Source organism: Stegodyphus dumicola, chromosome 9, assembly GCF_044657685.1.
Source record: "Stegodyphus dumicola isolate Sdum_Otavi_A_Nest chromosome 9, ASM4465768v1".
Classification (NCBI taxonomy): Eukaryota; Metazoa; Arthropoda; class Arachnida; order Araneae; family Eresidae; genus Stegodyphus; species Stegodyphus dumicola.
In genome coordinates this window covers 80,869,291-80,896,422 of record NC_140776.1, presented here as the reverse complement: position 1 = coordinate 80,896,422, position 27,132 = coordinate 80,869,291, and the positions used below count along the sequence as shown (strand labels likewise).

General features: G+C 33.9%; 1 protein-coding gene across 1 annotated transcript in view; it reads left to right on the top strand.

Annotated features, from left to right (window-relative positions):
- The window catches only part of muc (dihydrolipoamide S-acetyltransferase muc), a 79,289-nt gene extending 53,054 nt beyond the window's left edge, over positions 1–26,235 (top strand). The window contains exons 9-11 of the mRNA XM_085823673.1: positions 8,416–8,490; positions 8,593–8,657; positions 25,879–26,235. Coding sequence (XP_085679799.1) covers positions 8,416–8,490; positions 8,593–8,657; positions 25,879–26,008 — 270 coding nt within the window. The 3' untranslated portion in view covers positions 26,009–26,235. The remainder of the gene's footprint in view (positions 1–8,415; positions 8,491–8,592; positions 8,658–25,878) is intronic.
- Positions 26,236–27,132: the final 897 nt, after the last annotated feature.

The window sequence follows — 27,132 nt, the reverse complement described above, 5'->3', positions numbered from 1 at the left end:
AAGTGCAAGTATTTACAAGAAAACGAGCTTTCAGGACATTACAACTTCACGCAAGACCTAACTGCAAGCAACAAATGCAAAGTTCTCAAAAGTGCTAAACTAAAAAAAAAAATACTCATAACTCGTAACTCAGAAATCCCTAAAAATCACACAAATGAAATCCATAACTCCAATTCTACTATTTTCCTATGACCACAGAAATCTCAATTCTTCCACAGAAACCAAACATCAGAGAACTTACATTTTACGGACCTTGGCAGAAACCACCAAAACAAAACAAAAACCTGATACAACTATCTTGATACTACCAATTCAAATACAAAACTTAAGCCAAAACAAGAATTAACCCCAAATTCAGCAACAAGTCCAACCAAGAAAGAAATTCAATAACTCCAATCAAATCTATTACGATTCACTAGCAAATTCAAGACAAACTACTTGTAATCCACAGAAAATTCCCACACATGAGTACAGAGCAAAAGTAACTAATCTTCTCAAACTTATTTCAAACATTTTCACCAAACAAATTCCCGTTGTCACAAAATTCTCATTAAACTTCACTTTCTGCAATTCACAAGACTAAATTTCTACTGTTTAAACAATTCTCACATGACAACTCTTCACAAACTTAAAACTCAGAAGATAACTCATCTCAATTACTCTGACTCATTAAACTAATTAGAACTTCACTCAAGCTGATGAATTCAATCCAAAAAAAAAAAAAAAAAATTAAATAACCAAACATCACTATTGCTGATCTCAGGCAAAAATCCAAATCTAACCCATGTTCATATTAAAACAGAATTTGGCAATTGAAAAACAATCTACAATTTTTTTTTTTTTTAACTCATTCATTTGTATCATTATGTCTTAAGAACTTATAAAATTCATTGCTCAATACTAAATTAAATTACTAACACATTACACAATCTACTGGAATCATATCAAAACAATGTAATCAAAAAAATAATAAGATACTTGGTAAACTAGATAATCATGAAAACATTACATACATTTCACAAAATATTATTCAATCAATTCAAAATAATCAAAATTTCTCTAACGTAACCCCTCACGATTACACATTTCACAAGATTCTGGGTTAAATAATTTGCAAAAACACACAAAAAAGAAATTTCTAGCTACGCCTAGCTATGGCTTGTCTCATTCAGTAAAATAATTAGAGTCTTTAATCTCTTTCTCTTAGAAGTGCTCAAAAATGAGTCCAATTTTTACCGACAAGCACTCGAAACTTTATACAAGGATACACAAATAGCAGAGGATTATCGTGAAATAATTCATTTTCCATCTTGTATCATAAATCAGTACGTCGAAAATCAAAAATACACATCTAGAAAACACTCAAGGATTTTTCAACAGTAAAAATGTACAGTACCTATTCTGCTACATTAAAATATATTTTTTTCCTAATTTTAAAGTTCAATTCCGTTTGCCTAACGTTAAAGTCCAAAATTTTTGAAATTCACACACATTTTCAAACTTTATCACTCTCGTATTAACAAATAAGCAAACACAAATCAAAAAAAAACTCTAATTAATCCTAGCACATAAAATTTAACTCCTTCCTTAAAAAGAAAATTACACAAAATAGGTAAATTCAAAATCGAAATTCAATTCTCGATCCGATCCCCCACTAAGCAGAGGTCACGGCACCAATGTTATGAAGAAAGAAAGTTTCGTGAGAGGATCGAATAAACACAAAAAAATATATATAACTCATCTGTTAAGACATCTTGAAGTGGAGGAGAGCTCATATCTTAGCTCTATCCTTACGTCACTTGGCAAATCCGCAAGACAGAGACTCGAACGGCACGACAATAAATTACATCAGCTATACCGTCAAATCTTACGCCGGCTACTGGTTTTCATAGAAGAAAATTATTCCCACTGGAAGCAAGAGAACAGCTTACACCGCACGGCTGTCTGCCTAGACTCTCAGCTCCACCAAGGAAAACGTAGACAATTAAGCTAGGCATTTTAGAGAACGGCTAACGCAGGCTTCCAGTTGACTAAGGTGACATAATTCCTTCTGTTTTCAAGTCGGAGTTCAGAGGACATCGTCCTGACTTTTGCCGATACTGATAGAGACCCAAGTCTCTGTTAATTTTTTTGTTATTCGCTCAACAGTTTTTTTTCTTCGCATTTTTGAGAAAACCCGCGGCCGGGGTGCATAATTGCCGCTCCCCGCCGGAAGCACCGCTCGATGCTGACTAAATCCTTTCCTTCCTCCCTCGCAACACATACAAGTTTTTTTCTCAGTCTCCGTCAACAAGTCCGTCAAGCCCGAAAGTCAGCGAATCCAAGCAGTGAGTGCCTAAGCGAGTCAAGAGTAAGAGTCTAAGCGAGTCAAGAGTAAGTGTGTCTCGCCTCTTAACCAAACGCGGCCGGGGAGCATATTTGCCGCTCCCCTCCGGAAAACATCCCGCTTCGTAATTACATTTTGTCCAGCAAGCCCGAAAATCAGCGAGTCAGTCAGAGAGTCAGCCAAAAAAGTAAGTGTGTCCAACTCAAATTTCCTTCTTCTCCTTCACCAAACGGGCTCCCACTATGGCTTCACTTATCGCCCCCTTAATTATGGCAAAATCTTCGTTTTCAACTCCAGAATGCGGAAATAAGGGTGATCGCGCATGCGCGTCCTTCTTCACTTAGCCAACAACCGGACCCTCAATCGCCAAAAACCTGAATGACTTACATTGAAAGACAAGTAGCAACCTTTGACCTTTCCGTCACGTACTTTCCTCTCTTAAGGTCAACTAACAATGAAAATTCTTTCTCAAACATTCTAAAGCGCGCGAAATCATGACTTGGCGAAAATTGCCTCCCTTTCCCTGCTTCTTTCACAATGAATAAAAGTTTGTACAAGAATTACAAATAGAGGAAAATAAATAATACTCTTTTAAGCTAAATAATATTTCCAGAAGCATCTGTTTTTCCCCAAAATTAAAGCCTTAAATTAAATAATTCAGAATCAAAATAAAATTTAAATTTCCATAAATCATAAAATCATTCACATAGTTTTTACAACGCTATCAGATAATTTCTCTACATAACAATGTAGTATTAAATTATTTTGTGCCAACCTGGCAAAGTTGTTTAAATAATTCTCTCCAATTGGTTAGTGTGAATTTCGTATTCGAGAAATTAAATCTCGCCAGAAATTATATATTTTTAATACAAGTACGAGCTTTTAGATTGAATTTCAAAGGGAAGCCTATTAAAAGTAACTTGTGTTAACATGTCATTCTTAGCTAGGAGTAAAAAACAGGATTTAAAAGTACTAACAGAAGAGTTAGGTTTAACCGTGAAACCTGAATTTAAGATTGCTCAATTGCATAAACTGATTACGGAAAGTCCCGATTATGATGAGGAGTTTACTCGAGAACTACTGGCTGCAATTAGAGAAGAAAGGGAACGAAAAGAAGAATGCGAAAGAGGAGAAAGAGAAAAGGAACGCGAAAGAGAAGAAAGAGAAAAAGAACGCGAAAGAGAAGAAAGAGAAAAAGAACGCAAAAGAGAAGCAAGAGAAAAAGAACACGAAAGAAAAGAAAGAGAAAGAAGAGAAGAACGCGAAAGAGAAGAAAGAAAAGAAGAGCTTGAAAGAGAAGAGCGAATTAGAGCCTTTGAGCTACAGAAACTTCAACTGGAAGCAATGGCTGCCACAGCACAGCCGGTAGAAACTACGCAGTTACCTGAGCAGCCTTTAAAAATCAGAATTCATGATGTCATGCCACGTTTCAACCCTAAAGAAGATGAAATAAGTTTATTTCTGGTGTTATTTGAGCGTCAAGCTAAAATAATGAATATACCTGCTGAAAATCAAGTGACTCAACTTATTTCATTGCTGCCTCCCGACATTGAAGTGCGGAAAAATTTCTACAACTATTTAATAAACACCAAAAATCTACTGAAAGTACTTGGTATGATTTTTACTATGAATTAAAGAATTATTTAGAAGGATGGCTTAACGGATTAAACATTAAAACTTTTGAACAGCTAAAAGATCTCATGCTGGTTGATCAAATAAAAAAGCGTACCTCTCCTGATTTCAAAGAACATTTTATGGATCAATGGACAACCATCATTTCACCTACTGAAATAGTTAAGAAAATTGAAGATTTTGAAGATGTGAGGAAAACAATAAAACCGAAATTTTCTGTCAATCAGACTGAGAAAATTAACAAAGGATCATTTAAACTGCGTTATGATAATTTTGTGAAAAAAATAGAGCATCCGCCTCATTTTAAGCATTCTGATAAATGGGACGATTCAAAATACCAGAAAGATCACCGACAAAGAAGTCAATTTCAAAACAAGAACCAAGAAAATTTATATGACAAAAGGTATCGGCCATGTTGTTTCGAGTGTGGATCATACGAACATTTTAAGCCTCAGTGTCCTCACTTAAAACCAAATGAAAAGATAAATTGCATATCTTCGAATGATGATTTGTTAGAGACATATACAATTAACGGTTTAGTTAATGGGCATGAAATGCCTATTCTTTGAGACACAGGAGCCACTGTTGATGTTATTTCTCGGAAATACATAGATAACGCAAAAATGACTGGAGAACATGTCTGGGTACAATATCTTTTAAATGACCATTTAGTGTGTCTACCGTTAGCAGAAGTTGAAATTAATTGCGAACTTGGTCATATAAAGACAAAGGCAGCTGTTGTTACAAATGATCCAGGCAGATATGTATTGGGTAACAAAACTGCCCAATTGTTCAAAAGTAAATCATTCTTAAATTTAGAAAAAATAAATGCAGTTTTGACACGATCTCAAGTAAAAAGATCTCATGAAGATGATCGAAGCAGAGAAATTGAAATGGAGAAACTAGAAGAACTGAAGTTTATTGAAACTGACGAAGATATTTTACCTCAAGCTGATGAGGAAGACAAGGAACTTAAGAAAGTGATTAATGTTAATTCAAAGGAATTAATTGAATCTCAGCATCAAAGCAGAGATCTAGCGTCATTGCTTAACGAACCGAAAAGTGAAAATTCCAGCAAGACAAATGATTTCAAAGTAAAAGAAAATGGATTGTTGGTGAAAAGGAAAATAGATAAAAATGGAAATGGAAGGGAATTAATTGTTATTCCTGAGAAATATAGGGATCAAATAAAGTCATTATGTCATGATAGCATATCTGGACATTTAGGCGGCGTCAAAACTAAAGATAGATTAACAAGATACTTTTACTGGCCTAATTGCTATAAAGAAATAGAAGAGTATGTTAAAACTTGCGATCCATGTCAAAGAGTGGGAAAATCTAATGATAAAGCCAAAGCACCTTTGAATTGAGTACCAATTATTGCAGAAGTATTTTCAAAAATTAATTTTGGCGCATGCGGTCCTTTACCAATAACACCGAATGGCAATAGATATTTAATTACAGCTATTTGTTTAGCTTCAAAATATCCGGATGCTGTACCTGTTCCTAATATTGGCACAACGTCAGTAATTGAAGCCATGTTACAAATATTTAGTAGAATGGGTTTCCCGAAAGAAATACAAACTGATCAAGGTACCTCCTTTATGAGCAATCTAGCCATAGAATTTGTAGAAAAATTTGGAATAAAAGTAACTAGAAGTTCAGTACACCATCCGCAGAGCAACCCTGTTGAAAGATTTCACCGAACAATCAAACGAATTAAAAAAGTTTTATGTATCGAAGCAGCCCCTGAGTAGGAGAAGCAAGTTCCCGCAGCTCTATTTGCTTTAAGAACAATAACACACGAGAGTACGGGATTTACACCTGCAGAATTAGTATATGGTCGAAATCTTAGAACACCTGTAACATTATTATACGAACAATGGATGAATCCTGAAGACGAAGGAAATAATGTTGTTGAATATGTTTTTCAATTGATAAATCAGTTAAAAAGATGCAAAGAGCTGGCTACAGATAAAATGCTGGAAATGCAAACCAAAAGAAAGGTGTGGTACGATTGTAAAGCTATAAAAAGAGAATTCTCTGAAGGGGATTTAGTATTAGTTGTATCAACAAATAAACCAAACAGACTAGCAGTTGAATGGAAAGTTCCTGGGAAGGTTGAGAAGAAATTATCCGAAACTAATTATGTTGTGAGTTTTGAAGAAAAAAATGACTTTAACCAAGTCTACCATGTTAACATGCTAAAATCCTATCATAGACGAGCAGAATCGGTTAACCTTATGATTACAGAAGATCAGTCTGAAATTGATGATATGGAGGAAAATTTCCCAACAATTGACTCTGAACCAACATTGTTCGATTTTGAGGACATCAAAGAAAACAGCTCCTTAAGTGATAAGCTAAATGAACAACAGATTCAAGAATTGCATGATATGCTGCTGAAGTTTTCAAAAATCTTTTCTAATAAACCTGGAAAAACTCATTTAATAACGCATGATATTCAATTGACAGAAAACACCCCAATCCACTGTAAACCATACAGAATGTCTCCTAGACAAACGGATATATTAAAAACAGAAATCGATAAAATGCTTCAGCATAAAATAATTGAAATAGGAGATTCAGATTACACTTCTCCTATGATTTTAGTAGAAGTAGCAGGGAGGGATCCAAGACAAATCTTGTATCGACTATAGAAAATTGAATAAATTGACTAAAACACAATTCTTCCCCTTACCTAACATCGAACAACGAGTAGAAACGGTAGCAGGTGCAAAATATATAACTCTTTTGGATTTAACAAAGGGATACTGGCAAATACCTTTAACACCTAATGCTCAAAGATTAGCCACTTTTGTTACAAGTTTTGGCACATTTAGACCTCTACGGATGCCTTTCGGACTTAAAAATGCACCATTTTCATTTAGTAAAATGATGGCCGAAATCCTTCACGGTTGTGAAAACCTTGCTGTTCTTCCATATTTAGATGACGTGGCAATCTTTTCAAACACCTGGGAAGAACATCTAAGTCACCTGAAAGCCGTTTTGTCCAAAATAAAGGATGCTGGTTTATCTATTAAACCAATAAAATGTAAATTTGCTCAAGATAGAGTAAAATATCTAGGACATATTGTAGGTCGTGGTTTAAGAATGCCAAGTGAAGTGAAAGTAAAAGCTATTCTTGATTTTCCAGTGCCATCCACAAAAAGTCAAGTCAGAGCATTTTTAGGATTAGCGGGATATTATAATCATTACATTCCCATGTTCTCATCTATCGCAGCACCTTTAACAAAAACTTTGAAAGGAAACTTAAAGAAAGGGAAAATAAATTGGACAGAAGAGTACACAAAAGCATTTGAAGAGCTAAAGGAGAAACTGTCTCAAAGGCCTATACTACATGCACCTGATTTCAATAAGGAGTTTATTTTGCAAACTGATGCATCAAACTCTGGTATGGGTGTCATTTTAGCTCAAAAAGATGAACGAGACAATGAACATCCAGTATTATACCTCAGTAAGAAGTTTACAGAAACTGAAAAAAAGTACTGTACCACAGAAAAGGAATGCGCCGCCATAATATTTGCTGTAAAGAAACTTCAATGTTATTTAGACGGGCATACGAAATTCTTCATCATGACCGATCATAATCCCTTAGTTTTGGCTCAAAAATAATGTGAGTCTAAATCCACGACTTATGAGATGGGCACTGGTACTACAACTCTACAATTACACGATCGTTCATCGAAGTGGTAAAAATCATAAAAATGTAGACGCATTAAGTCGTACTCCCTGGCCTGATTAAATAATTTGTTTCTCTATATAGATAAAAAAAATATTTTGTTCCTTCCTCTCTTCTTCAGTGTATGTTATTATGTTATTTCTTGTTTAATTCTCCTTTAAATGCTTGTATTTTAATTCTGTGTTGTGCTGATATTATTGTTTTAAAAACTGTAAACTTTAATTTATAAAAATATAAATTAAAGTTTATCTGGAGGGGTGAGAGGTTGTAATATCTTGTTATTTAATAAATAAATATAATTATTGTTGAAGTGACAACACCATATTTGTATCAAACCGTTACTCAGCAACGAGAGATATTGTTTAAAAAAAAAAAAAAGATGAGATTCTGAAGATTTTGCCAGCTAGGAGTAGTATTAAAATTTTGCCACTTAAGAATTGTATAAAATTTGTCTATCACCGAGAACTAGAAATAAAATTTATGTTCTACTAAGAAGATTGTCTGTTTCGTAAATTACTGCAAAATACATTACAGCGTAAACGCCTGTGCGCATGTGTCAACACGGCGCATGCGCAGAAAGTTTTTAGCTTTGAGGTCCGGATTATAGATCATTCTGGATTATGGGTGTCCGAATTAACGACTTTTGACTGTATATAACTTTTCTGTATAAAAACAATTTTGTATATATTAATGAGAATATTTTGTATGTTTAAAAATATTTCTGGCTTATTTTAATGTTAGATATTTAATCTAGGGTGGAACTTTTACAATATCCAATCTTGGAATGTTTGGTATAAAAAATTTTAGTGCAGTTATCAATCCACCACAGGTAATTTAGCAATTTTTCTAAACGTTTAATCTGAAAAGAATTTCTTGATATGAAATTATATTATTATTATGTAGTATTATAATAATAAGTATATTTTTTCAGTCATGTATTCTTGCTGTTGGGAATACTGAAAATACTTTAATACCAGATGAAACAAGTGAAAGAGGGTAAGAAATTTTAAAGTAAAATTCCATCAAATATTTCTGAGAGTGTAATAATGCATATATAGATCATCTACACATAAATTATTTAAATTCAAAATATATATTTAAGCTTAAGCTCTTTATTTTATTTTATATTTTATAGTCCCTTTTAGACTTTTGTTCATTACTATTAAATAATTATCTAAAAATATATATACATGCACATTTATAAATAAAATTTAATTTTAAATTTTAATATTCTCTGAAGTCAGCATTTCAGTTTTTGCTTTCCTTCCTAGCTTAAAAATAGTAAAATGCTTATAATAAAGCATGTAATCCCAAAATTAATAGTTAGCATATAATTCTTATGTAAAGCAAGTGACACATGTACTTGCATAGCAGCAAAAATTTAGCTGCAGGTTTTACCGATATTATTTATGTGGAAACTTTTGTCACTGATAATAGTAAAGCAATATTATGTCCTTTTGATATGAATTAACACAATTTTCCTGTTTCTGTTTGACATCAGTATTATTACATTGTTGTTATTACCTTTGTTTTCACTTTATGTAATCTGTCACTTCTTTTGTTTTTGTCCCCAAACATAATGCTGTAAATGTGTAACATATATTCTTGAAATTGTTGAACAGAGGCTGTATCCATTATGACACTTAGATTTATCATTCCATGAATTATGTGTAAATAAAAGTGATTATGATGAATGAGTGAAGAGCCACGTCTCTATCTTCATTAAAATCTTTTTGTATTTTTATGCACCCGTAAGAGTATCATCTTATCTGCGTCAGCACCAGCTAAATATTTTGGCAAATACATTAATAAGATAAAAATTTTAATTTATCATAAGCTCAGTATAGCTGCTGGTTTATATTTGTATCAAGAATGAGTGAATACAGCATTACATATCCAGCTTTACATAAAAATCTCATGTAGTCAGAACCCATTCTTTGGGATTTGAACCCAAGTCAAATTACTAGTATTCTGCAATCTTATCCATTCACTCATTCTGGAGATGAATACGAATGAGATGCTGAACTGTTATATAGAACTAAATTGAGAAAGAACTGTTTCTTCACTTGACTGATTATTCCAAGAACTCACAATGAGATTTTGCCCCTGCAATGGCTTTAAGAGTAACATCAGAACAAGTCCACGAAATTCATCGCAGCAAGGAGTTCAATATTGTGCCTGCAGTTGGGAAAAGCCTTGAGCAACATACAGCTGACAGTACAACTTTGCTGAGTTCCGCCTCCAATTTTGATGAAGAACACCTGGGGGGGGACAGGTCGGAGGGTCTCCCCCTCTTTCCCTACCACTAGCCTCTGAAGAGGACTTTCAACTCGCCACATATTTAGAGTGCTTCCATGCGGCAGACACAATGAATACATTTTCAAACATCCATGCCTTCTCCGGGATTCGAACTCGGGCCCTTCAGTGCAGCAATCAGCTTCACTAACCACTATCCCGATTGGGCTGCTCTTGCTATACTTTCCTTGCTCTATTGAAACCTTTAATTGCAATGTCAGTTAACTGAGGATTATAGCGGTATAAATAAGGAAGATTTCCTCACTTAAAGATAAATGCTTCATAGTTTTATTTTTGTTATTGCTTGAGAAGACAAAATAGAGCTGGAAGGATGGTTGCTTTGAACTTATGAATTTTTTTCTAAAATACAGTCTCCAGAACACGGTTCCAAATATTGTAATACCACTGCAAAATTTTCCTCATAAATGTTATATCACTTGTGAGAGGCATTTTTCTAAATTCAACCAAATTAAGAAACACATGAAATCTAAAAAGGAGAGCACTGCATTTAAGATATACCTTGTTTACAGAACGGCAGCTGGAGAAATGATACAAACTTCTAGAATACGCTCAATGGTTTTACTTGCAGAAAAACAAGTAAAAGAACACATCACGATGTTTAAATGAAGGCTTTATTTTAAAAATAAATATAGAGCATTCATTTATTTATTTCCCAATATGTCATTTTGTAAACTTTTTGTGTGCATTGAGAGGGGCTGCAAACAGATCTACTTGAATGCAAAACATCTGTCTATGTCAGTGACTTTTGATGTGGCCTTAGGTTATTGCATGTTAGGCTGCTTCAATCTGAATCCACTTTTAATTATTTCTGATTGCTGGAGGAGAGCGATAGACCAGCTGCTAATTGGTCATATTTAGTCAGAGCCTCTGGGTGGAATATAGCATCATGTGTGTGCTAAAAGAGGGTACAATTTTGACCTTTACCACTGTTTCTGTTGTAGTTACTGCTGAGAGTATCTATAATTCACAGCAGCTAGGATCATCTTTGAAAATCAATGGCTTTCAAACCATCATTTGTTCAGTGCTATGCATCCAATAAGACCCTCTAAAATGCTTGCTGAAGATAGCAGGCTCCTAAATGCTATTTAATACATATGCAGTCATAATCGTAATACAGTTAAAGCACACTAAAAAAATATGACTTGTTGGCAATCTGCACACCATTGTCTACGTTCATGCACCCACTGTAAATTGAGTGATGAGGCATTAATTATTTATGGTCAGAGGAATTATTCAAATAGGAATGCTTGCATACAGTTATCTATAGAACATATGTATTCAAACTGTGGAAGCAAATGATGCCATACTTGCAGCAATATTGGAACTCTATAGGTTGGTTGTATGATGCCTTTTGGCATTGATGAGGTAAAGTAATTGCGATAGGACAATTGCAAATTAACTAATATAGGTATACTACTTGTTTGACTGCTCAACAGCCATCTATTTTTATATCTCATAAGATAATGATGGGTTTCATACTATTTTGCTGAATCCTTCATGGTAGTATTTTTTCATAAATATGTGCATAACATTGAGTTTAACAGTTTGACAGTTTTTTTATATTAAGAGGTTTTTTTAAAAATGAAATGTTTAGGCACTTCTTATCAGACATATGCTAGAAATTCTAGAAAAACTTACTAGCTATTTAACTGACTTTTGGCGAAGAACGGAAGAGTATGATAGTTAGAACTTTGGATGAAGTTTTCTCTTAAATTGAAAGGAAGAGTTAAATTATTGTGATTGGTTTAATTTGTTTTATTATGATAAAGCACATGAAGACTATCTGTATAAGGAAAGAGATGCCTTTTGAAGGACTTTCTAAGGAAACTGGTTTGTAGTCCTCTTACAGATTGAGGAAACCTGTTAGATTAGAAAACCATGTAGCTATCTTTTTCATTCATATTCAAACCTAGGTCAAATCACCAATGCTCAGTGACTTTGATGATCAGCCACTGGTGGGTTAAATCATTTGGAATATTAAATCTACCCTGAAAATCAATATGATGCATAATTTTTTTTTCAGAGCTCAGAATAAGATATTAATTTAGAAGTCATCGAGGTAAAAAAGCATATGATTGACTCAACTCTTTTTTCAAGTTCATGCTTCACGTTGTTGTACTTTCTGAGCTTTGTTATTTCACGAGATTATTTAGTGATGTCGTTTTTTCCCCGGATATTCTGTGGATAAATTAAGAATATTTTAAATTTCGGCGCCTTTTTAATACAATGACAGATAAGAAACCCACTCGTGATTTGACTGCTTGCAATGTTGAAAAACGTTAACACGTTGCATTGACGATAATGAAAAAGTGGAAATTCTGCTAAAGATGGAGGCAGGTGCTACTGCTCGGTTTATAGCAGAATCGTATGGAATTGCCACATGGACTGTGTATGATATACGGAACAATAAAGAAAAGCTGTTGAAATTTTACAGCAACTCTAACACCAGAATACAAAACCAGAAATCTTTACATGAGACGAAATCGGCAAACCTCGATGCTGTCTTGTAGGAGTGGTTCCGGCAGCGGCGGAGTGATGGGAGTACCTATTTCAGGACTACTCCTGAGAGAAAAGGGGAAGCAGATTCATGCTGATTTAAAAATAGAGGAGCCTAATGTAAATGAACAATATAATATAATCAGTTTATACATGTAATAATAATTTAATGCATATAATTATTTTATTAATGTATATAATAATTTAATTAAATGTATCTAATGCGCCTTTTTTATTTTGCACTTTTAGTCTGAATATTATCTTTTTTGTCCGGAAATCCACAAAATCCTAAAATCCACACAACCTCTGGTCCCAAGTGTTGTGGATTTCTGGACTTCTACTGTATTATGTTTTCAAATTTAACACTGATTTTGTTGTTTGACTTCTAAATTAATATTTGTTTGGCATGTTATTGTATCTTAATTACTCAGAATAAGATTTTGGTAGGTTAATAAAAATTCAGTTTTTTTTTGGGGGGGGGGGAACTAAGACTTTCTTTTCTTAAGAAATTTGTTTGATATATAGGCAAGCCTATAGAATTACATGATTATGTATGTAAGAAACTAGTGCATATAAATGAAAATAGATCAGTTTTAAGCAGTAGTATGTAAAGTACCAAAGTAGTATGTAAAGTGATACTTGGGGTTACTCTAAAAAAGGAGGCTTACTATCATTTGCGAGTGTATGATCATGTATCATGTGATTTAGGTTCTCCTACTGGTCACTGTGTCTGGTTTCACTAGAGTCTGAAAACCTTAACATCATAACTGCACTGGCTTTCAAGTGCATGCATGTTACATTATATTATATTATATAGTAAGTTGTATAACTTATTATTTTCGTCTTAAGAGCAGTATTGCCAGAAATTTGTTAGCCAAGAGAAGAATCAAAAAGTCACAAAAAATAGCTATTGATGTCATAGATCATGTGATTTTTGTGATGTCACAGGCTCATAAGCTCATGTGACTTCTGATGTCATGTGAAATTCAATCACTGAAAGTTCCATAGAATGCAGATTATAACATTCAAATCTTGGTTTTTATATTATATATATTTGTACAGAAATCTTAAAACCAGTTCACTAATTTTCCATTGTTTAAATTTATTCATTTTTTAACCCTTTGCGGCACGGTGTGCCCGATCTGGGCATACCTAAAAATTTTCATCTGTACGCACAGAAAAATTAAATGAAAAAGGATTCATAGGTTACTCTGAACCTAGAGAGAGGATTGAGGAGGTTGTTCAGATAAAGGAGGTTGTTCAGCTGCCACCTCCTTTATTTAAAGGAGGTGGCAGCTGAACACAAACCCGTCCATATAATTTAGCCATGTTTAGTTTTTTAAGATCCTCATTTTTCAAAGAAATCTTCCAGGTACTTTTAGGGTATAAAAGGAATTGTTTGAAAAGAAATTTCTATGTTATTTTTTGGCTGTATGCTAATCTCCTTATTCTATATTAGTTTTAAATTTTTATCTTGAAATCTTGCCTAAAATCGAACGGCGAACCTCAGGTGTTCCAAGACTAAACTCACCGAGAAACTAGGACAACTGAGAGACTGTATTCTTTGTTTCTCCACATCTCATTAGTCAGTTCATTGACAACAGAAAGGTGGCTCCGCATCTGTGTTTCATTTCCTGTTTTTCTCTTTCTTCTTTTCTCTTTTTTTTTTAGGGCGGGGGGAGGGAACGTTCGGTTATCAACTAACAAATTGTTGTGTGATTTTCTGAAGATCAAGGGTAATTTTATCAGTTAGCTGTTTAGTTTTTCACTACAGAAGTTCTCTTTCGCTTTCTTTCAAAGTTTCGCTAGCACTACATTTAATAGTTTCAAGTTGTAGATGTTTATTTTATAGTTTATAATTTCTAATTGTAAATATAATATTAGTTTATTTTTTCAAATTTTTAATTATTTTCTAAACGGATTGGAGAGGGCTAACCCTTTCTGAAACACTGAAAGTGCTACACGAATTGCTTTCAGATAGTGAATCCAATACGCATCCCGGTACATGTGCAAAAAATGCAATACAGTACAAAGTCTTGAATCCGGACTCGTCGGGACTTCGGCGATTCCGGATTAGGGTTTTTTCCGGGTTATGGATCATCAGTTTAAATCTGGTAAGATGGCATGCAGAAATTATAAAATTAAAAATATGAAATCATAATTTATGAAATAAAGAGCAATTATGATCTAAAGGGTATCAAAATTCACAAAAAAAAAAAAAAAAAGGCTTAATATTTATTTTTTTACTTTATTAAATATTTCTTTCAGTGTAAGTTGTTTCGTTTTATGTGCTAATACTTTCTCTTTAATTCTATAAACAGACATAATTTCTTGTTCAGTTACAAAGTTCCGCTGTTCAAGTCCTGTAATTGCTGTGCTGAGAATACCAACTAAATTTTTTCGTTTTCACTAACCTCTCTGTCACTTTCTTCATGCCTTTCTCCATTTTTTGCAGCAATTCCAGTTTTTGTTTGATTGACATCGAAACATGCTTTCGCTTTGTAGATCCTTTGGCAGCTCCAGAATCGGAAACTCTTTTTGACATAATCGAAAGTTCAAGCTTACTTTTTATAAAATTGCTCTCTAACAATCTGCAAAAAATAATAAGTCAGATACAATTAGAGGATTAAGAAACAGCGCAATCTGCAACATTGACTGAATAATTAGATAATTTTAGCCTAGCTTATACCATCCGTTATACATTAAAAGTATTATGCGCATGCATAAACACATATGTGCATGCGTAAACGCATAATGTGTTTACGCATGCGCAGAAAGTTTGTAGCTTTGAGGTCCGTATTATAGATCATTCCGGATTATGGACGTCCAGATTAAAGACTTTGTATTGTATTGGGTTGTGCTTTTTCGCAGCTGGTGTCACTTTCTTCGAAAAATACTACCATGAAAATAATAGACTAAAGTGTAAATATGAAATGTAAATAATGTAAATATTATATACCTAAGTTACGTTTTTTCAATTTATACGCATGTAATCATCATATAACCAAAAAAGATATTTTTAGGGGGTGTGTAGAGTAGCAAGTCTCCCTGTGGCACACCCAGGGTAATGCTAAATTTGCTATGGTATTCAGAATCTAGTATTTTTTAATTGCAGGCAAAAACTCTTACTCTTTGACACGCTTCCCAGCAATGCTCGTTTCAGCACTCTTTTCGAAGTCCTATTCAATCAATGTGCCCACAGAATTAAAACGATAAGTGCTATCTTCACAAAATTTTACTTGTAAATTTTACTTATGTACTCCTCTAGACATAATTAGACCACCTACCTTTTTTTAATCGAAATTCCAACTTTAAAAGGTAGCGTGCTGGAAAGGGTTAATTAATTCTCAGTTAATTTTGGTTGTTATTTTTATTAAGTTTTTCATATCCATTGGTAGATACTTTCTCATTGCTGGATTGTTAAACTAAACTAGGTGATTCAACAGCCCTTAGTGAGCCATGGTCTGCAGTGCCCTGATATCTGCTTTCTTGACCATGGGCCTGTGGTTGCATGAACATAACCCTGCACAAGTGGTCAGCTTTTTGCAGGACCTCCTGTATTATAACTGAAGACGATCTTTCAATATAAACTAATTTTATTATGAATCATATACGTGGAACTATAAACAACGTAAACATGGAATTCCAATCTTCTTTTTCTGTTGCCAATTCCGCCAACTTAAATAACACGTTAATTAATTATAAAAGGCAACAGGAAGTGGAAAATACACGATGAGTGGCAACATTCTTCCACCTTTTGTATTGCATACAAATGCTTTAAAGCAATGCAAAACATAAACAAAATTATAACAGATTTGCATTACAAAACCAAACAATCTTATGCGTGACGTTGCAAAAGTAAAGATTATTAACAGTTCACAAATTCAGTCTTTTAGCAGGCATTAATAAACGGCCATATCGAGATTTCTTTCCTTCCTCGAGAACATCAGATGCAGTAGGGCCCGGATCTTCTCAAAACTTGCATGAACGCTTCAGTGCAGAGAGCTGAAACTATTTTTAGATGGACTGCTCGATATACCGCACATGTGAATAGAACTATCCATGCTTTGCTTCCACCACGTAAGGAAAGCGGACCGGCCAGATTCGCTCCTGTTATTTGAAAGGCTGCAACTCGGTGTATTCTATTGGGAGGTAAAGGAACTGGATCTGTATTAACTTTGCCAGCTGTTAGCCCTTTGCATAATACACACTGTCGTAAAATTGCTCTTACAACTCTCCGACCCTTGGGAATCCAGAATTTTTCTCTTAACTATGTTAAGGTCGTTAATGCCCCAGCATGCATTAATGATCTATGAATATGCAAAACCAGTCTTTCTAGAAGAGGATGGTCTGGTAGTACTGTAGAATGCGTAAAATCATCTGGATCTTGACTGAGAATTAGTCTTGTTTGCACTTATAGGATGCCATTTTCTACGAAAAACTGTAATGTATCCTTATACTTCACGTATTTCAGATGGCCATTCTGACTGCATTATTATTAGAATCTCCTCTGCCTTTTCAATCTCTTCACATGAAAGTGAATTAACTAACTTAGGAGAGTTTTTCGTAATATTGTAGCAGAATCTGAGAACATAAGCCTTCATTCGGAGAATTTTCGTATAGCTTGAAAAGTATGGGAATCTATCTTCAAATCTCTCTTCGTTTCCTATGGCTAAATTTGTCACAACTGCCTTACGCCACTCTAGAAATGCTTCATCCGAAATCTCTGATACCTCGGAATACGACCAAGATTTTTCGTCTTTATATAGCCAACTTAGACCATCCCACCATTGTCAGGAGGTCTGACCAATCACAGCATCGGGTAGCTGGATCGGCAGGGTTGACCTCTCCAGGTACATGTCTCCAGTCATCTAAATGGTTAAATCCCTGATCTCCAAATCTCTGATCTGAACAAATGTGTTCCATGACTCTTTTTTCTTAATCCAACTTAAAACTACCATTGAATCAAAAGTAGGTTTTCGGAGCAGTTCATAGGATAGAATGCACAGTTTCTGCTAATTAAACACCTAGAGCAGCTCCCAACAATTCAAGTTGTGGAATTGTGGATTTTTTCATTGGAGCAAGTAGAGCTTTAGCTGCTTTGAGTTTGACTGTCACTTGACCTTTTAATCACTTCGTAGAAAGGCGCAAGTAGTGTAAGCATAAGCAGAAGCATCTGTGAAGATGTAGAGTGTGAAATCATTGTAATTTTCAGTAAACAATCTTCGAGGAGGTATCAGATGCATAGTTTTCTCCCATCGTCTATATTTCTATTCAAGTTCTACAGACAATACTTTGTCCCAGCCTATTTTCCCTCTCCAAGCTTCTTGCATGAGTAACTTTGGTAACAATAATGCTGGAGTAGTAAAGTCAATCGGGTTATAAATCCTGGTTTCTTGAACGAAGCATCGAAAACTGGTCAAACCTTTGTGATATTGCTTGAGGGCTTAATGACACGTCTGTGAGGGAGGTAATGGATTTCCTTGGCAAGCTGATTTGTTGGAACAGCTTCTATAATGCCTTTTGACTCCCACTGTTTAAATACATTATCATAGTATTTAAAAATTAATTTTCGTTTATCAAACGCTTAGTTGCTATATGAAGTCTGTATTCTGCTACATTTATTTATCATATAGAGCAGGATATCCAGCTAACCATGGTAAAGTCACTTCATATTTTTGATCTTCACAAATCCTAATTGTTTTCTTAACCCGTTCGCATCGGGCACCTCTCTTACCCAAGCAATCTCTTGGGACGGTGCGTTAACCAGATGCGTTGTCCTGTGGGGGACAGGCAATTTACGCTGCTAAGCCTAACTTTGGAGGAAAAAATTCATATAAATGAAATTTGTCATCCAGTTTTTCCAGTTTTGAGTACATTATGAGAAGAACATTCAGGTAGTCGTTAGAACTAATTTTAAGCCTTCATTATTATATTAATAGTATAGATTTTCATTAAAATTTTTAACTCATTCTAGAATAGCACAGTCAAAAGTCGTTAATCCGGACTCGTCGGGACTTCGGCGATTCCGGATTATCGATTTTTCCGAATTATAGATCATCAGTTTAAATCTCGTAAGATGGCATGCAGAAATTCTAAAATTAAAAATATGAAACCGTAATTTATGAAATAAAGAACAATTATGATCTAAAGGGTATAAAAATTTACAAAAAAAAAAAAAAAAAGCTTAATATTTATTTGTTTACTTTATTAAACATTTCTTTCAATGTAAGTTGTTTAAGTTGCTTCGTTTTATGTGATAATACTTTCTCTTTAATTCTATAAACAGACATAATTTCTTGTTCAGTTACAAAGTTCCGCTGTTCAAGTCCTGTTAATTGCTGTGCCGAGAATACCGACTAACTTGTCAATCGAAATTTTTTCGTTTTCACTAACCTCTCTGTCACATTCTTCATGTCTTTATCCATTTTTTGCAGCAATTCCACTTTTTGTTTGTTGGACATCGAAACATACTTTCGTTTTGTAGATCCTTTGGAAGTTCCAGCATCGGAAATTCTATTTGACATAATCGAAAGTTCAAGTTAACTTTTATAAAATTGCTCTTACAGTCCGCAAAATATAATAAGCGGGATCCAATTCGAAGATTAAGGAACAACGCAATCATTAACATTAACTGAAATAGATAATTAGATAATTTTAGCTTACACCGTCCGTCATACATTTAACGCGCAGGCGAAAACGTATTCTGCACTTGCACACACGCATATGCGCAGTAGACAAGGTCTTACGCACACGCGTAAAACGCCTGTGCGCAGAAAGTTTTTAGCTTTGAGGTCCGGATTATGGGTGTCCGAATTAATGACTTTTGACTGTATAATTTTCTCCTTATCCCACAAATATATATATATATATATGGAAAAATATCCAAAAAGTCACAGATTTTATTTAACACAACTCACAATTAAAATTAAAAAATATTAAAACTGTCTTTCATAAAAATTGAACGAGCAAACAACGAAAAGTAAGCAATGTTTCAAAATGAGACAGTATATGATATTCTTTGAAACATGGGTGTATGCAAAGTCCAATGTAGCATTAGTCACAAGAATATAATATATATCTGCTATTTTACTCAGCAAATTTGACTCATTTAGCATTTGTATATGTTCTACGGTCAAATAGTGCTTTCGTTTTGCCATATAAAAAAAAAGGGAAACCTTTCGCTAAGCGATACAAAATATTCGTCTCAATGTGGAAAACTTAAAGAGTAATAAAAAATTCTCTAATGATAGAGCATCTCCTCCACTATAACTGATAAAAAAATAAAATAAAAATAAGAAAAATTAATTAATTAAATTAAAAGCATTCCAGAGCATCGAGAACATGTTCATTTGTTTATATGAAATGACGCAGTAAGAGCCATCACTCAACACTAACAAATTAGCATTTGTGTATATTCTTCTATGTTCAGATACCTATATTGCAAAAATAAATATAAAAAAGCACCTCAAAGCATCGAGAACACGTGCATTTGTTTATATCAAAGTTAAAGAGACATTACATTACACAACACCCACCCACGAATCTCACTCTCATTCTGAAACAAAATACCAAAAATAAAAATCATTGCATAGGAATGAAGGTAAAAATACTTAACTTTCGATATATTTCCCCAGAACAGGCATACAGCTACATCTAGGACCAACAAAAAATGTTAATTAAACGTTCTATCTAAAAAGTCAAATATGGTAATCCCAGCTGATAGAGTGAATTAAATGGCGATTCAAATATGACACACCCGGCCGTGAGATAATGCTCACTGCTGATGCACATGTGACACGCCCGTACTGAACAGGTTAAAATATGTCAATGTTTCTTCTTCAACAAAGCTTTCATTTTTCTTCTCTATGAGATCTGTAATGCCCAAAACTTCTAAGTCTCACATTTTAGGCACTTCCATATTTTGCAAGCTTAATGTGACTAGGTTAACAACTTTTTATTTCCTAGTCCTAAAATTGCTCAACCCAGTAAGGTCTCAACTGCAGATACTCCTGAAGATAATACCTGTATTCTTCCAGTCAAAATGCTCTCAATTATATCTGCTCCCAGAAGAACTTGTATAGGTGGTGAATCTCTTGCAACATCTGTTAGTTTTATTCATCGGGAAGCAAGCTCAGAAAGCATTTTTCTCTCATGGATTCTAGGCAGAGCTGAGCAAATCCTTGGTTGCTCGAGTAGAGACACTATGGTTGAATACTTGTGATTTAGGCTTTCTACATTTACCATGTATCTCTTATGCTCAGAAGCAGGAGAAATTCCTCTGCCAAAGAGTCCTTGAGAAAATATTTTTCTTCCAGAGGAAGAAAAGTTTAATTTTGCAACTAAATTATTTTTGATATAGGATCGCTGCGATCCATCGTCCAACAATGCTCGAACACAGACTTCCTTGTCACCATTTCGTAGTCTGATCATAATGGTTTTGAGATATATTTTTTGTTCAGAGGGAAGATTTGTTAGCAATGTTTTTGTAGACTTTTGCTCATTATCGGCCGTTCTGTCCTTGGACGAAAACGTTTCCTTGCATAAATCTGGGCAAAGAAATACATAATGTTTCCGTTGACAAATTAAACATCTCACATTACTCTGACACTTTCTTGCCATGTGACCAGACTTAAGGCGAATGAGACGGCATCTTTTCTTTATAACTTGTGATTTTCTGACCCCATAACTCATCTCGGATAATTTTTGACAGTCTTTACTTAGATGAGGGCAGTCACAGGAAAATATAATTAAAGTTTTGTTCCAGTTGTGCTTGAAATTAACATAGCCACAGTGGGTCCATCTTTGTGGACAGATTTTGAACAATCTTTCCGAATAGCACTATTTTCCCTATCTTTACCGAATCCTTCATGAGCTAAACATATCATCTCTTCTGATTCAACTTCATGGCATAAGAAGGACATCAGTTTTTTTCAGGGATCTCTGACTTGTAGCTTCATTAGTATTTTCTGAAATTCTACTTCTTTCCCATGCTCACAGAACATTTTCTGGCAAAGACTTCACCAATTGCTCTAAAAAGTCAGCAAATTTTTCTTTTGTGTGCCCTAAACTTTCCAATGCTCTTAATTTTGTCTCTAGCATATCCTAGAGGGTGGCTAAATCAGGGGCATTCTTCCCAGCCGTAGCATTTTTCATAACCAGTGAAAGGAGATCGCGGACATATATTTGCACTCTTCCAAATCTTAATTTCAGCTGTTGGACGGCCTTTGGATTAATTTCACCTGTTACTGGGAAACTGGATGTTAATCTAGCAGCTGTCGAATAAGGCACCATAGACTGGTATAAATACTGGAATTTGTCTATAGCAGTGAGTTCCTCTGAGTCATGTATTTTTGAAAATATATTCCAAAATGTTAAAAATTATTTGGGATTACTCGAGAACATTTTAAATTCAAATTTAGGTAATTTTAATTTTACCACATTACGCTCTGCAGAACTTTCCAAATCAGCTTCGTATTCAGCAACAGCCTCAGTATTTTCTACAAGTAATGACAAAATGTTATTCTAAATACCATCTAAACGTAAAAATTTATCTTGTAACTGAATGTTCAACGCGCACATCTTATCGCCATCGCGTTGCCAAATATTGCTTCAACTTATTCGAGGTAGATGTAAATGAAGCTTTTAACGACTTTGGTTTTATTTTCAGAGCATAAATATTTATATGTACACTTAAAATGATTCGTAATAAATTCTTAATTTTTGTTTATACTGAAGAAATTAAAGTGATTATACTTTCTTAAACTTAAATCACTTTACCATCGTAAACAGCATACCGTATACTTATAAGCAGTAATTTAAATCATTTGTACCTGTACACTTTCATAATTTCAAATTCCGAATTCTTCAAATGCAAAATACGAACTCTGTCTTGTCTTCAGATGCCACTTTAGACTGAAGAAGATAATTCAATATAAGCTAATTTTATCATGAATCATGTACGTGGAACTATAAGCAACATAAACATGGACAGAATTCCAATCTCTCTCTTTCGTGTTGCCAATTCCGCCAACTCAATAACAAGTTAATTAATTAGAAAAGGCAATAGGAAGTGGTAAATACAAGATGAGTGGCAACACCCTGTGTTTAGTCTCCAAGCGAACTTGGTACTACTCATTTTATGGACCCACTCAAATTGGGGATCGAACCCCGAACCTGTGGTGCTGCTGTGCAGTGCACTAGCCACAGGTCCTTTCTGTTTTGATTGTTAACATTGTTATACTAATTTTTTTAATTTGGCACTTGATTTTTTTTTTATTTAATGTTTCGTGCTTAATTCAATTGTTAATGCTTTTCAGTTAGTATTCTGTTCTGTTTACTGAACGTATTTTACTTCATCAGATTCTGATTGCTGATAAAATGATATATTCCTTCACTGTTAAATTTGTTTGTGTTGCTATTTAGAAATCAGATATTCATTTGATTTTTAAGTTATTTTAATTTCTTATCTCTTAGCAATATTATAATCAAAAGAATGAATGTTCTGTCTTATAATTTTCAGCTGTAAAAAAATGCTGATCACATATAAGTATTCCCAAACAAAGTCATATGTTAGTATTGCCAAACAAAGTGTTTATTCTGGGTCCAAAAATTTATAACTGAGCCTCTTTATATATTAATTTTTTTTGACAAGTGCGAATACATGTTAATAAAATAAGATTTACAACATTCTGTAGATTAATTAACTCCATTAATATGTTTTCTAGTACATTGTTTGTTTTTGTTAATAATATAAAGTCAGACTTCAAATGACTAGAATCTTGAAATTTTTCCAATACCACATTTGCAACAAACATGTAATTGAAATGTCTTGAGGGCTGCATAAAATTGCTTCAGGGCCTGCATATGACCAGCACGCCATCAGTTTGAAACTGCTGAATTAAATTTAAAAAAAAAAAAAAAAATGACAAAATAGATTTACCACTATAATGTAGAGATTTGTTGCTATTTTCATAAAAATGCATATAAAAGACAGAAATGACAAATATACAGTTATCTGAATGAAGGTTTGTAATATTAATAAAAAGGACACTTTTTGTTCATCTGTAATATTAATAAATTGAAATCTTTCATCGTAGGAATTAATGTAAAATTGGTCAATTTATTTCTGGTTCACAAATGATTGCTTTTTTAGGGCTTTATAACAGTACTTTGTGCACATGTTCATGTTACAAAACCAAAAAAAAATTAAATCTCAGATTTAAAAAAAAAATTAAACACGATGCTAAGCAGATAAAATAGACATAAATTTAATTTTACTATATCCGTACACGGAGGGAAAATGGATAGTATAAAAATGGATAGGGATGAAGAAGAGAAAAGTTAAGAGATGTTATTGTTTGAGTAAGGAGTCCCTTTTCAATAAAACATCAGGTAACTGCCTTTCTGTGGCTGTCTTTGTCTCTCTGTGTTTACTTTGCCAAAGACTCACTGAACTTAAAATTTGCCCATTGTGTTTTGTTGTTGTCTACATTTTAAAATATTTCTATAGTGAAGCATGGGTTGGTGTTAAAACTGCTTGTGCAGTAGCTTGGTACTGCTTTATTAGGGTGATAATATTGTATGAAATTTTGCACCTTATCCCCTTTTGTACAAATTTTATGAATCAAAGGATTAGGGTCATTTTCTCATCCTCTGAAGCTGCTTCCTCCACAATCGTCTTTTGTTGTTGCTTCTGAAGTTCTTCCAGCTCCTTCTTGTTGAGCTTATTTTCATGGTATTTTCATGGTTGAGCTTCGTTTTCTGACTTCCAAGCCAGTGGTTTTGCATAGAAACAAAATATGATTGTAAAGAAAAAAGTGTTTGCAGCACAATCTATTTATAATTTCTTCCAGGTCAAATTCATGGTCCTATAAATCAATTTGATGCCATGTTTTCTTAATGAGATTTAAGCAAGAAAAATATTAAATTGATGTTTCTAGAAATCCCTATATGTTAACTGTGTATCAGAGGTTACTTCAAAATAACTTTGAAAATCTATTGCTAACTTGAGTGTCTAAAATTCAAGATACCATTCATCACCCAAGACACTTTTTGTTCACGTAATTTGTTTATGAACCGATTTGTTAGTGATGAAAGTTATATTTCTGATCTCTGAATTATTTAAAAAGGTCTTAGGTTCCACTGTAAAGGAATACTATAACAAATTTGGGTTTTTAATGAGTTATTCCTATCTATGTATGTGGTAACAGTTAGTTCTACACAGCCACCAAAGGGCATCACCTGTGCACCTGCAGCGAGAGAAAAGAGTAGGATGTCACTCATATAAACAGATGTTTCCACATGAAGGTGGGAACTGAAGAACCGTATGATTCCACGCCAAGTTGGTAACTGAAGAACTGTATGATTCCACACGAAGGTGGTAACTGAAGAACTGTACGATTTCATGCGAAGGTGGTAACTGAAGAACTGTATATGATAGTAAGCGCGAGTAGGCGCCAAGCAACTATTTAAAGTATGTAAAAGTTATGCAGAACTTTGTTTGTATCCAACAAGCGCAAGAAGGCGCAACGGCACTGTCATTCGATTCAATCTGTACCTTTTCTTTAATCTTCATTAAATGTCCGTGGTGTGGAAGTGTTATTTCCCTAAAGATAGCATCTTCAACTTCCCAACCACATGTATGTGGTAGGGGAGTTGAAGATGCTAAATAACAATTCCAACGTTTTCCATACCATAGAACATTTAATAAAAATAACAGAAGAAGGTACAGATTGAATTAAATACAAGTGCTATTGCACCTTCTCACGCTTGTTAGATATAAACGCAGTTCTTTATCACTTTTAGAATTTTATAACATAGCAGCTTAGTGCCTACTTGCACTTGCTGTCATATTATGCAGTTCAATTTACCACCTCTTCGTGGAAATATGCACTTCATTATTTAACACCTTCACGTGTAGACCTACGTCTTACCACCTTCTTGTGGAGACATCTTATCACCTCCGCGTGGGATAGACTACTCTCTCTCTCACTCTGTCATACTCCTCTTTTACCTCGCTCTCGTTGCTGGCGCATCGGTGAGGCCCTTTGGTGGTTGTGTTGCACGTACGGATACTACAACTATATACTACATGTATTTGCTTTCCAAATAAATTTCAAATAAAAACTGCACTGCTTATTCTGTTTGGTTTTGATTGCTGACAACAAATAAATATTTTGAAGAGTTAAATACTATTTTCTGTTTAATTTTGCGATGTATAATAATGTTTTATTATAATAACGTATTATGTTCTCAATGTGTGCCCAGATAAATAACATGTAAATTCTGTATAAAAAGTTTTACTTTTCTCATGAATTAGTTTTCTACATATAATGTGTATTTTTGCTTTTTATTGTTTGATTATTAACAATATACTTTCTTTTTTTCTGTGTGACTACGATAGTTTCCGATCAGCCAAGGTCATGAGTGTCACTCTCAGTTGCGATCACAGAGTTGTGGATGGAGCTATAGGAGCCCAGTGGCTAGCCCACTTCAAAAAATTGCTAGAAGAGCCTGAAACAATGCTTTTATAAATGACAATTATATTTCATATTCACCTGATACATCATGTCTGAAATACTCATTAAAATGTTTATTAATAGTGTAACTTAAAAAAATGCTTTTTGTAATTACTGTGCTGATTTGTTCTATGTAGAATTGTATATTACCCTTATTTTGTACAGACAAAATATTCTGCATCATGTTCATAAAAGAAATGCAATTGAATGTCCATTACAATATTAAAATTATATGAATCAGTGATGCTATATAGTTTATTGGAAGTAAAATACCTATCTAATAACTGTTACTTCTAAGCATAGTTAGGTTGATTTTTCTTCCTCAAATAATGATAAAAGTAGAAAGCTAAATGCTGCTCATATTGGCTCCAACAGAGATGTCATCCATATGAAGTTTAGATGTGAGCACATCAGATAATTTCTGCATCGTATTTGTTCATGTGTACTGCTGAACTTCTAGTAGGCTCTTTAGTGTTCATAACTCGTTTTATTAATGGAGATTCTGATAGGAAATATATGTATCCATGCTGATACATTGTATGGTATGGAAATTGGTAAGCTATTTGATACTGCCATATACTGCCATAGTAGCAAGATAGGATAACAATAATATATACATATATTTGCTAGGACATAATTTTGCAACATTCATAACAAGGGCCTGATATCTACAGGGTGATTCAATAACATATGAAAACACATTTTCATATGTTATTGAATCATCCTGTATTCATTCTCGCCTTTAAGTCGCACTGTTTGATGACAGTTTTTGTATATCAGAAATGATCTACAGGAAAATACATAAGCACTGAATAAATTTCTAAATGCATCAAAAAATCAATAACTAATTTAGATGAGCTCATCTAATTTTTTGTCAATTTAATGTTGCTGCGAGCTACAGGATCATTGATGTCTTTTCAAATAATTAGTCCAGATAAGCAAGAAGAATTGAACAGTTTATTAGGAAAATAAGCACACACAACACAGTACTGGCTGGAATTAACTCAAGAACTGAGGTATTTAACAGTTCCTCCTTAGAACACACATTAAATTGCAGAGCTCCTCAACTCACATTCAGGGTAAATCCTAACTCGTGTGGCTAAACACTGAGTCTTCCAGTTGATTTACAACTGACCTGT